Below are 12,525 nucleotides of genomic sequence, written 5' to 3'. Positions count from 1 at the left end.
TTTGTTTTTTTTTTTTTTTTGTATCCACTATAAATCTGCTTGCTGGTTGCAGTGACTGTGTGAAAAAAATATTTATCTTTTTTTTGTTTATTATTTAGAGTTTTTATGTAAAGAACAAAGTATTAATATCCTGAGTTGGATATGCAGAAATTAATTCAATTAATTAATCGCTAGATCGAGTCTGATTCTTAGCTGTGGCTCATGTCAATTGAAGGTTGATTGATGTTCTTTGACACTGTTGATGCCAAAGATAAGTATGGTGATTCCCTTTGATGGGTTACGCAGTTATGATCTATCACATTGATTGAAACCATGGATTAGTAAGAGGAAGAATATCCCAATTTAAGGTTTTGATGCCCCCGAAAGACCTCCATCAGTGATGCAGTCGGCGCTCTTCGAGGCAGCTGCTTGGTCAGCCCAATCTTACCGACGATGAAGCGGAAGAAGTGGAGGGAGGAGGAGGAGGCGACGCTGATCCGGGAGTACGCGGCCCTGCTGTCGCCGCCGTCGGGAGGCGCCCTCCTCCTGGCCAGGCTCCGCACGCGGGAGAAGAAGTTCCAGCCGATCGCGGACCGGGTGAACGCTGCCCACCACCTCCGCGACCCCGTGGCCTTCCCCTTCCGCTGGTCCTGGCGGGACGTCTCCGTCAAGATCCACAACATGCGACACCAGTTCCTCCACGTCAAGCGCAAGCTCCTCCCCCTCCCCGCCCACCTCCACCCCGACCACGCCCTCCACCTCTGGCCAAACTTCCTCCTCTACAAGCAGGTCTTCGGCGATCATCTTGACCCCCACCTCCGCCCCTCCTCCAAAACCCCCGCTTCCGACGGTGATCGTGAGGATGATGATAGCCTCAACGAAGAAGATTACGAATATGAAAATGATGACGTTGAGGAGGAGGACGAGGCGCAATTGGCCACCGATCTCTCTGCCTCCGATCAAGAAGTGGCGGGCGATGAGGAAAGGATCGATGCAGAACTCGTGCATCGAGAAGAAGAAGAGGAGGAAGCGCTAGGGTTGCGGCGTCTCCTTCCTCGCCGCCGCCGTGGGAAAAAGATGGGATTTTTGGGAGCCGACATGGTGAGGCTTGGCGAGATCGCGATGAGGAGGGAGGAGCGAAGACGCGAAAGGGAGGCATCGAGGGAGGAAGAAGATCGCGAAAGGGAGCGGCGGAAGAGGGCCTTGGAGCACCAAAGACAGATGGATGAGGAGGAGGAGAGGAGGGAGCAGTGGCGAAGGAGGATGAGTAGGGAGGAGAGGAGGGAAGAAGAGGAGATGGAGTGGAGGGAGAGGATGCTGGTGATGCAGATGGAGCACGAGAAGCAGGTGATGCAGATGCAAGCTGATGCTTTCCAGGATCAGATGCAAATGATCGCCATCCTGGTCAGGGTCATTTGCCAGTTCCTTGGAGGAGGGACGGCGGGTGGTGGTGATGGTGGGATTGGGGGAATTCAGCACCATGTGATGCAGCAGCAGCAGCAGAAGCAAGAGGAGTCACCAGAGAGCTTAGTGGGCGATGGTGGGAAGAATGGTGATCATTCTGGTGGGCGCTATACTTAGATTCATGTAAGTTAGCATCTTGTTACTTTGTTTTCATTATATTTTCTGACGCACTGATTGTGATAGATTTATTACAAGGATAAATATGATTTCTGTTATCTGTGAAATTTCTTGATCCTTCTTTAATATTAAGTAATGTCGCACTTGCAGAGACTTGTTGCATGAGTAGCTATATTGATTATTATTTGTGAAATTTTGTGATCCTTCTTCTAGTCTAAATAATGTTGCATTATCATCAACTTGTGTGAATTTTGATAATTATTTGTGAAATTGTGCGGACCTTCTTCTAGAACAGTGTTGCATTGTAAATTTTTATCTTCATGAAAGAATGGTCTTATATGCTACTAACTTTGTGTTTGGGTCTTGCAAGAATGAAGAATGTTTGAAAGAGAAAATCAGTTTGGTTTGGTTTGAGCTGGTTAGAATGTAAGACGAGAAAATCAGCACAGGTTCTCTACTTTGCTATGATCTGTTCATGATATCTTATATTTCTTTCTTCTTACAAAAATACTAAATGAAGGGTATAAGAAATTCATCTAGATTCATGTCACCCAGAGGAATATATTTAACGCATGTATACTGACCCTCTCCCGACATCATACTGGTGGGAGCCTTGTGCATACATTGACCCTCTCCACACCTCATACTAGTGGGAGCCCTGTGCACTAAGCTGTTCTTTTTTTTTTTGTCTGATTTAATTCTTTATTTTTGTTTCAGAACCTGGGAAACTCTAAATATTGTCTAGTGCACAAGAGGCTTACTGTTTTTGTTTCTGATAGGCTATCTGAATTTTTTTTTCTATCAATGAGAACAATATGCTGCAATATATAATACAAATATCTAGAATGACTTTCATCACCAACTAATATGAATTTAAGTTGAATCGTGAGCATGTCAAAGTTGTCAAAAATGGATGAGGTATACAGGTTGCCGATCTGTCACACAATGCATAGGGAGGTAAATGACTGCCCAATGCACAAGAATCCTTCCAATGTGGGTTTTGAGGTGGGTTTATCACTTTATAAATGTAACCTTACCATTGCATACAGGTTGATTGTTTGCATGACTCAAACCATGATAGCTTAGATGCTAAAAATAGTGAGTCCGCATATGGATTCTTGTGTCATTAAGGTATAAAATACAAAATGATTTATTTAAATTGCCAAAAAATTATGAATATTCAGACACAAATTGTAGACCAGCTCGATGAAAATGATAATGGAAGCAATGCTAACAATTTTTTTATCAGATTGAGATAAGTTACTTAAAGAAATAAAATTGTTGGCCATCAAAAGTTGAATAAGAAGAAAAGATGGAAGACTGGGAATAAGGTGTAATAGATGATGAAAAATAGATAAGAAAAAATAGTGAAGTAAAGTGGAGATAGAGGATGGGGTGGTAGAAAGTAAATATAAGGAAGAAAAAAACAAAGATATAAACTAACAAACAAACAAGATCACAAGAGAAAACAACTTAGCCTACATTATCTAAATCAGATTGCCTATATGGGCACAACCTTACTGGCTTGATCTTTGGCTTTAGATAAGAATCTTTCAGATTGTAACTTGATCTTCCAATCTCTTTTCCCTTCTCCAACAGAAATTGAAATAAAAATTATTTTTTCTAGGTTGGCCTCTTTCTCTCCCTCAAGATTTTGAACAATTTAATGTTTTTCATGCCTTCTGCTGCTATTGTTCTTGACATTTATGTGCAAACTTGTTGATTTGGCAAAATCAAAATATTTTACCTAACGTAATTAGTGTACTACATACCATGCAATTGTATCGTTAACAGATATAAATAACGTACTCTGTACCACCTACCTACTATACCATGATTAGAACTTCCACTTTCTTAGTAACTTTGTCTTTTGTCCCATTTGTTAACAAATTTAATTTTATCTCTTGATTCACACAAAAAAATATGTATTTAACAAAAGCTGTGCGGCACTGAAGACACATCTCTAAGGAGAATAGACCTTTTTTAAAAGCCCATGAGATATGAATCTAAGATGTGTTTCTGTGTGACATGTGAGCCTCCGGCGAGTCAAAAGGCTCAAGATCTGAGCTCTAGGAAACTTTGTGCATAGCCACACCTTTGTAATGCTGGTTGGAATATTATTGCAATTCCAATCTGTAACATTTCCTAACCGAAGCATTTAAACCTCTAGTTTGGTTACATGACCACCTTACTTCCAGCATCCACTTATTTACATGCTTGAATGATTTATTTATCCATGACAATATGTTGCACGAATATTTTGATGTATATATTGGATAAAGTGGCAGAAACATGCTTATGCTCCATATCAAGTGCAATTTGGTAGCCATCAGCATGAGCAAAAAATCTGCAGTCAGGAAAAAAATTGAGCAAGAAAATATAATTGATTAGAAAGAAATGTATAAAATAAGATAAGAATCCTTAGTTCACTTTGGATGGCCTTCATAAGCAATAAATTATGATCATTGAATTTTTCTGCAGCCTGTTCATATAATACTTTTGCCTTCTCCCTTTTAGCCACACATCTATTTACTTCATTCTTTTTTATTTCGACCATATGTTAGCATTTCTGTCCTAATATGATTGTTTTAGTCCACTGTGTATCTGTTTTAATTTCTTAGACTCAACCTACAAAATAACTAGATGCAGACCACTTTACTTTTTCTTTTTCGTGATAAAAAACTATTTAGCTTGCTATAAACTCATGGGTGAATCAAAGTATTAAATGTACATAATCATTAAAATTATAGAACATTGGAAATTAGCAATTTTTTTAGACATTTCCTTTCAGCCAGATATATAAATTTGTATTTTGCTTGCTATATAAGCATTACACTTGGATCCATTTTCATCCATTTTCCTCCATTTCATTTTGGTAAGTTAGATATTATGCCATTCCATAATAATATTATATGATTAAGTTGAAGATAAAGCAATGAAATGCCTAATTTTGTTATTACATGTTCCACAGTCATACTAATTGATCTTCTTTTCTACAACTATTGGTTAATTTGTTCTCAGATATTGTTGCTTCATGTTTGAGGGTCATCTTTACCTGTCTATATTACTGGCAACTACCAGAGGTTTTGCACCTTAATGTGTTTGCCATTTGTTGCAGATTCATGTGTGGTTTTTTGTTTGTCATATTATTTCTACTACTTATTTTCAGCGTTGATGACATGATGTGAAAAGCTTTCTTAATTTATTTGGTTATGCATGACTTTAAGAAGGTAATAGTTCAATTGTTGACTTTTTAATGACTTATGACAGCCACTGTCTTGACTTTTTTCTTTTCAGGCTGTATCTTATACTGACGAAGAAAATTATGTTGTATTTAATTTTCACTGTAGGAAGATAAAGAACCAAGATTGTCTTCTAATCAAGATAAGCTAGTAAGCAATCATCAAATCATGCTTCTGTTGCTTCAAATTCTAGTGACCGATAACATGATTATCAATTTATTTGACCTAGCCTTGTTAGCAGGAATAATTGCACTTTGCTTGGTAGTCCAACTTGTTCTGTACAAAGCTCATTGCTAAAGAAATCAACAAATTTTCTGACTATTTATTACAAGCATGCAGAACTTTTTTCCTTTTTGTTTGCAATGATTTAAAGAAGAAGAAATTGGTGAAAAACTTAAGCAATTTGATTATTCCAATTTAAAATGTCTTGTAGGTAGTACTCCTTTGTGCTATCTCTTGTCCAGAGAAAAATCTTAAAATGAAAATAAATACGTAATATATCTTGATAAATAGTAATTTTAGCCTAAACTCCTTGTGGGAGCTCCCAGGTTAAGGACTTCCTTAGCAATAAGGTTTTCTTTTGAATCGTATGATGCTTCTGCAAGTATGTTCTGAACAAACTTTGTCCATCTTCTAGCGTCTATTAGAAATTATGAGGGTCTATTGAGATGATATCCCTTCCTTTCTTGCACTGAAGGTGTCTCATTACCGTCAGATTCTCTTGCACTGGCAACTAAGCCCACGTGTTGATCATTTAAAGAAGAATAAATTGTAAGAGAAGAATATTGATCAAGAATATGAAACTAGAATTTAGCTTAAGAGTTGCATGGTCAGTTAAGTATGGGAATGATCCCTTTTGTTCCTATTCAAGTCTCATCTCACCAACCAACCCTGTGAATGGCAGTGATGGGACTTATGTGGGTTCCAATTGTGAGGCCATTCCTGCATCCAGTCACAAGTCATGTAGGTGAGATTGGTAAGCCATAACTGGTTATGAAAAGTAATTTTGAGTCGACAATTTATATGAATAATGGGATCTCAGTTTCTGATTTGAAATTTCATAGGTTTACTGTTAGTTGTTAACCACTTCATCGTAGTATTTACTTATGAGTAGTGTATTAGTGCAAGAAGAAGGTACATGGTGATGCTTTTATCAGCAGGATCATCAACCATGGATATAAGTAACTTTATGGTTTGTGCTTTATATCAGCAGCATCTTTCTATATGCATTCTGCTGTGATAAAAAAGAAAGTACAGAAATCTGTATATATTAATCTAAACTTAACAATATGACACAATATTTTAATCCAGCAAAAGGAGATTCATATTGTAATATGTAGGCTGTTATGGATATAGCTTGATTTACATTTAGGATAGCTTAGATTATTTGCTGGGATAAAATTGTTGGTGACTTATTGCAGCCTCCATATCGTATTTGTTGATGTTTATTTCAATAAGTCAGCTTACATGCTTGTGCAGGGAGAAAAAATAAAAGAACAACCAAAACGGTGGAGTTGCCGCAAATTGTTTTCTTTTTATTTCTGCAAATAATTTTTAATTTTCTTTTTTATGTTAAGATTGTCAACAGCCACAATTAGTCGATCATAGCACCTTGTAGGATGTAGAAGTGGCATTTTTCTTATATTTTTACCCAGAAGATTTCATAAAAGAAAATTGAATTGTGAATGATGAAAAAATTTCTGTTCTTCTGCAGGAAATTGACGGGTGTCAGCTAAATGCCCACCAGATAGACTGCCGGCTTCCACTTCCAAACTATGATGAACCACGAGTTATATGATCTTTTATTCTCATGGTTGCTAAATTTTTACGCGGAAACATGATGTCAAATTTGACCTATGGATATAGCTACACAGAATGTTTATCTCCAATTTAATTTTCCCATTGTTTCAGTAGCTTAATGGTATCCCTTTGAGTTATCCAAATGGATCAAGATCAGGTTTAATGTCATTCTGGTGTATAGAAGGAAAACTATTAGTTTCTGGAGCAGTACCTATCCGTTTACTTGGAAATTTAAACCTCTGAAACTTCACTTGTTTCATGAACCACATCAATTTTATCAGCTCAATGAATCCTGCATTGTCCATTGAGGTTTCACATTTGGGAGGAGACATGAAGTGGCCGTGTCATTATTCGGCCCACTGGATAACTGATTCCACTTGTTTGGGTCCTAACTTTTCTTTCTTGTCCAAAATGATTATACTCGTTTAATTCTTATATGTCGATTCAAATCTTATTTCACTCATAATCTTATTTCACTCTTTATCGTAACTTATCCTCCGGTCGTGATCGATAACCCTTTCTATCTTCTCATGATATCATTTGTTACCTAATCCAATCCCATAGGATTATAGATCCAGCTTTAATCTTTGATCTAAGATGCTTCCAATAATAGATTCATATTATTATTATTATTATTATTATTATTATTATTATTATTATTATTATTATTACATCAAAAAAAATTAAACCATAAGTTAAGACAGTATCTATAATTTTATGTACTTGACTAATTTGCACTAACACATAATGTCATCCATACCACCTCTCTCCCTTGTACCAAAAATCACCACCACCTCCCCCTACTACTTCAAATCACCACCTTCACTCATGCCAACACAAGTCCTCTGCACCCCCATCACCTTCTCCACCTCCACTAGAACTTTGAATCCCAATACCATTTGAAGTTACCAGTTCATATCGTTGTCACTTCCTTGCTGCAATCTACACAGTGATTACATGCCATGTGGAACTTCATTCATTGACCTTTCATGTGAATTACTATCACGATGAAGAAAGTTACAAAGCTTAGTGATTGTTTTCTTAACTCAAACTCAGATCATTTAGCACGAAAGTTACAAAGTTAACCCTCTCGAATAATAATAATAATAATTATTATTATTATTATAGAGATAGTAAAAAAAGGATTAATTTTAACAACTTTACATAGTCTTTTCTAACAGATGATTCTTCTGAATCACCCCAAAATTAACAGCCAGTAAGAACTGTGCCAAGTTAAGTTGCATCAATCCTCACCGGCCATTACCAAACCATCAGAAGAATTCTCATGCTGAGAAAACCAGAAATACTTTCACCAAAACAGATGGAAGCAATCATGATCAGGAGCAAATGCCTCTCTCCTTCTAATGCAATGCAGTCTCTTCTTTCCCAACCCTAAGCATCATTCCACACTGTGAACGGTGGAGCTCCATGGTCAGCAGCCATGCCGTTCGACCTCGACGCCATCGCCAGAGCTGGCGCATGCATCCATGCATTGTTCTGCTCGTACTCCCCGGCTTTGGCGTTGCCGGAAGACAACTGATGAGCGAGATAGTAAGCATTTCTGCTCGAAGAATAAGGATCTGCAGTCCCTTCTTCGTCGATGAGATTACCACAGCCTGCTTGGTTCGCTGCGCCGCTTTGATCCGTCACCACCGTGCTCATCGGCATCACGTACCCGCCGCCATGATAGCTTCCGCCGTACACCACCGAGTTCGATCCCGTGCTGTGTTCCAGCGACGAGGCGTCGACGCTTACAAGGCTGTGATGAAGCACCGACGACGGCTGGAAGAAGTTGTGGGTGTTGGTGCCCGAGTGGAGCTGGTGAAGGTCCTGCAGGCCGTGAGCGGTGGCCACCTCCTGCTTGCACCAACCCAGCGTCGGACCGTAGGGAAACTGAGCACCCCACCGCGGCGGCTGCAAGGGCGGCGGCTGATGGAAAGCGACAGTCGTCGGCCAGCCTTGGTGGTGAGAAGCGCCGTAGCCACCCGTCCCGTCGAACCGCGGGGCGAGACGGCTGTCTTCTGCCCTCCTCCGAATCGCGCCGGGCTCGGCGTGCTCGCCCACGTCCTTGAGCCGCTTGGCGGCGCCGCCGACGGGCAGCATGTTGCTCTCGAGGATACTCTTCACGTCGTACCGGCTCATGTCGAAGTTGGTGACTGCGTTCAGCCCCCGGAACTTGATGGCCGCGATATCGTACGCCTCGGCGGCCTCTTCTTGGGTGCCTGCGGAGTACGTAGCAACGAAGCATAGGATTCATTACGACTACATGAAGTCAACCGTTAGGGTTTTCTGCATGACTTCGACAGACAAACTTGGGATGATTAGAGTTGTCTTCTTAAAGAAACATACTGAAGGTTCCCAAATAGAGGTCTTTGTTCCCTGCGACTCTTCCTATCCTTGCTTGCCATCTTCCATGCTGATGATGCCTGCAGAATCATCTTGTATCAGCCTTGAATCAGGTAGTACGAAGAAAAGGAAGCTGGTCCCGTCGATGATGAACGCCAACAAGGGTTCCTCTCAAACATACCTTGTTACTCCACGATAAATAGATGCACCCCTAGAGAACCCGCTGCTCTTTCTGCATGAACGTCCAAAATATCATTCATATCAAGCATGTAAGAATCGAAATATGGGATCAAACAGGAACGAAAGAGTACACCTTCTGAGTGATGCAATGAATTCCTGCCTTGTCATGTGCTTCATCTCTTCCAGCTCATTCTCGTAGTTGCTTATCTAAGAACACACAAGTTGAACATGAAGCTTCAGTTAAACCAGTACACTATCCAACATGCATCGAAGAAGGAGAGGGAGAGAGAGGCACACAGGGAAGTTTGTGGTTGTAGTAGGACCCCAGTACTTGAGAGCAGCCAAATCATAAGCCCTAGCTGCCTTGTCTTCTTTGTCATAGCCACCTAAACATCACCAAAACATGAGGGAAAGGAAAAAAAGGGTCCATCTATCCCACCTTGTTTCCTACAATAAAGGAGAACGAAGGAGATGGAAGAACTCCATTGTATGCTTACCCAAATAGACTGCATGCATGGAGTTGGGGAATGAGACATTGGCCGCGCATTGTGCCCAAGAGGGAGAGTTACAAGAGAGAAGCACAAAATCAATACAAATCAAATGCTTGGTAGGTCGATTCATGAGAGAGATGCAAGTGGAAGATGTACCTTGTCTACCCTTGCGTGTCTGTCCTTCTCTTCTGCAACTGTTGTCCCATAGATGAGCCTCGTATCTACCTGTCCATCTATGCCTGGCAAAAGATATATGAAATGTAAAGGCATGTTATAGATAGCAGCTATACAATTATTTGATTGGAAGTATGACTATAAGAATGGTGGTATGTTTGATTCGATTTGCATGATATTTTCTTGATCATCCTATCCCCTAAAATGAATCATATAATATGCTCCAATCAGTGCAAAGATGACTGCTTATAAGGGAGGAATCGAAATTAAGCTCTTATAATTAGCAGTAGGAACCAAAATAGTTTCGATAAGAGATAAAAAGGGTTATACAGATGTTGAACATGACACACCAACAACCCTAGATTTCATTCGAGGAAGACGATCCGCACCTCGTCACGCCCCGGTAAATGGAAGTTCTCTGCCCAAATGTGTCCACGGCCTTCCGAGGAACTGCTTCCATTGGACCAGTCTGTGCATCTGCGCCACCTGCAGTGCCTTTCTGCTTGTTGTCCGACGACGAGCTCTGACCTCCACCGCTTACCCCTCTCACCAGTAGCGGCAGAGCCGAGCTCGACTGCGAGCCTGTGCTCATGGACAACGATAAGCCCTGGGAGTTCGTTAACGTGCCGATAACGTTGGCTACCATCGCACTGCTGCTACAGCTTGACCCTCCACCCCCGGCCATGTCGTTGGCCTGCTGCTGTGGGATGGGTTGGTTCCTCAACCACGTCTTGATCACGGACGGCCCGATGGAGTTGCTCGAAGAACCACCGTTGCCGTCGCTCATCAGGCCTCCACCGTGAGCATCGGATGACACCATGGAAGCGTCTTGCGCCTGGAAGGAGGAGGTGGAGAACATGTACTCATCGCTGGTAAGTGCAGCAGGTAGAACCTTTCGATCATGATCCGAGATCGAATTCCCACCGAGGAAGTCTTCGAGCTTGGGCTCATCTTCCTCCATAGTGTTCTGGTTACTTCTCGATCCAACCAGAACGGATAGTTCCGAGGGGCCACCGAAGCTCTTCATGTTCCAATCTGCGAGTGAAAGGGAAGAAAGAGATAAGACCAAGAAACCAGAAGAGTAAGCAGTCAAAATTTGTCGAACGGTAATGGGGAAAGATCGACCTTGGGTTTGGTGGTGATGGTGTCTGTCGAAGGCCTCTAAAATACAGAAGGATAAGTCAGGTCTCAGGGTGGGTATTCCCATCGGCGGCTCCGATGTGGAGTCGGCAGAGAAATCGTAGCAGTTGGTGGAGACATCGTCGCCGGAGATGAAGTGGGAGACATCAGCAGATGGCGAATGGCTCTGATGAGGCTGTGAGGAAGGGAGCTCATGGGGGGAGAGAGAGAAAGCCAACCAGTTATTCATGAAGAAGGCCAAATCAAGGACTCAGGTCGCAGAAGAATCGCCTGAAGTGTGTTCGAGGAAACTGAGGAAGAAGACCATGGATCAGTAGCTCTCACACTAGAAGGAAAAGCTAGACACCATGGATCGATGCAACTCCTGAGATCAGGATAGAACAACCAACAAAGCAGCAAGAGAGGTTTGGGAGAGAAGGGGAAAGGTCAAAAGAAGCTGAGAGGAGAGAACATTACAAACATCTCATCAAACAGGTGAGTTTATGTCCATGTCTCTCTCTCTCTCTCTCTCTCTCTCTCTCAATTCCATCTACTATTCTCTCTCATATGGTGCATGACAAACTGGCTGGTTGCAAATAGCCAGTAACAAAACAAAGTGCTGCTGTGAGTGTACTATGCTTGGCTTAGAAACAGGGAAACTTGCTCTAACAAATGCTTACACTGTATAACAATAGGTAACATATCTTAGATATTGTTGAGACATGTAACATGCACTGGAAACATCCTCTTTAGGAAGGGATCTTGGAGACTGACTAAATGGTCAAAAAGTAGAGAGAGACTAAAGAAACCAGTGTTGGTAAGCATGGAGGGAGGGGAATCATGAGGGCTGACATATCTGGTTTTGTGATCTAGGCATGAACAACATAGTATAAGCCTCATCCACATCAACTGGCAAAACAATAAAAGAAACATGATGTAGAACTGGAATACGTAGGATTTACATGAGTATTCAGCCAATTCATGGATTTACATCTACAGCTACAGAATGGGGATAATAATACATGTTTAACCTTGATGTGTTTTATACACTTCATGTACTTAGAACACTTGGAATAGGAGAGCACAGTAGCTAAGACTGACCAAAGATATGATCTACCTGATTAGTGTAACCTTAATAAGACTCTGGATTTGTGCTCAGTAAATACCATGTCATTTCTTTTCAGATTTGCCGAGCTTACTGAATACATTGTGCATGCATTTGTACTCCAAACTCATCAGCACGATAGAAAAAGCTAATCTCTGATAAGGGGTCACCAAAGAAGACTGATCTCATTTGTCCATCCTTCATCTCACCCATTAACTCTCTCTCTCTCTCTCTCTCTCTCTCTCTCTCATAATTACTGCCAAATCAATACATCAAAATCCGGGGACTTTCCTCGTGCGTTCTCTCTCTACGTAGACCAAGCGCCTGCTAATACCAAGAAAGGTAAAAATGAGATAGAAAGAATAACATAAGAGAGAGAGAGAGAGTAGAGAAGATGAGTGTGCTACCTGCAACCCATACGAGGACACGAACCCTTGTCTTCCGGGACCTTGGGGCTATTTCATTCTCCAAATGCTTCCCAAAGTCCTAGACATATCGGATGATACTG

The 12,525-nt window shown here is 41.2% G+C and overlaps 2 protein-coding genes across 3 annotated transcripts; one reads left to right on the top strand and one right to left on the bottom strand.

Moving 5' to 3' along the window:
- The first annotated feature begins 207 nt into the window (after positions 1-207).
- On the top strand, positions 208-6,715 carry LOC135607989 (uncharacterized). 2 transcript variants are annotated; one of them, XR_010485335.1, is made up of 3 exons: positions 208-1,566; positions 4,858-4,952; positions 6,517-6,715. XR_010485335.1 is itself a non-coding variant. In XM_065100358.1 (2 exons), the coding sequence occupies exon 1, from the start codon at positions 433-435 to the stop codon at positions 1,558-1,560; it is 1,128 nt and encodes a 375-aa protein (XP_064956430.1). In that variant the 5' UTR covers positions 212-432; the 3' UTR covers positions 1,561-1,566; positions 6,517-6,715. The 2 variants fall into 2 exon arrangements, 1 of the variants encoding a protein (XP_064956430.1); XM_065100358.1 differs by lacking the exon at positions 4,858-4,952 and having other exon boundaries at positions 212-1,566.
- A 967-nt stretch (positions 6,716-7,682) lies between these two features.
- Positions 7,683-11,612, bottom strand: LOC135607988 (AP2-like ethylene-responsive transcription factor BBM). Its single transcript, XM_065100357.1, has 8 exons — positions 10,919-11,612; positions 10,183-10,828; positions 9,626-9,858; positions 9,426-9,514; positions 9,262-9,335; positions 9,130-9,180; positions 8,952-9,028; positions 7,683-8,824 (listed from the first exon to the last, which is right to left on the bottom strand). Exons 1-8 carry the CDS (start codon positions 11,160-11,162, stop codon positions 7,995-7,997), a joined length of 2,244 nt encoding a protein of 747 aa, XP_064956429.1. The 5' UTR covers positions 11,163-11,612; the 3' UTR covers positions 7,683-7,994.
- Positions 11,613-12,525: the final 913 nt, after the last annotated feature.

This window comes from Musa acuminata, chromosome BXJ2-3, assembly GCF_036884655.1.
Source record: "Musa acuminata AAA Group cultivar baxijiao chromosome BXJ2-3, Cavendish_Baxijiao_AAA, whole genome shotgun sequence".
NCBI classification, from domain to species: domain Eukaryota; kingdom Viridiplantae; phylum Streptophyta; class Magnoliopsida; order Zingiberales; family Musaceae; genus Musa; species Musa acuminata.
Note: the sequence above shows the minus strand (reverse complement) of the source record. Positions and strands in the feature narration are given on the sequence as shown.

Excerpts from the sequence above, each read along its gene's own strand:
- LOC135607989 (XM_065100358.1), top strand. The coding sequence starts at position 433 with ATGAAGCGGAAGAAGTGGAGGGAGGAGGAGGAGGCGACGCTGATCCGG.
- LOC135607988 (XM_065100357.1), bottom strand. The coding sequence starts at position 11,162 with ATGAATAACTGGTTGGCTTTCTCTCTCTCCCCCCATGAGCTCCCTTCC. Across the intron at positions 9,336-9,425 it reads CTACAACCACAAACTTCCCT|ATAAGCAACTACGAGAATGA; the intron begins GTGTGCCTCTCT and ends GTGTGTTCTTAG. Across the intron at positions 9,181-9,261 it reads TTCATTGCATCACTCAGAAG|AAAGAGCAGCGGGTTCTCTA; the intron begins GTGTACTCTTTC and ends ACGTTCATGCAG.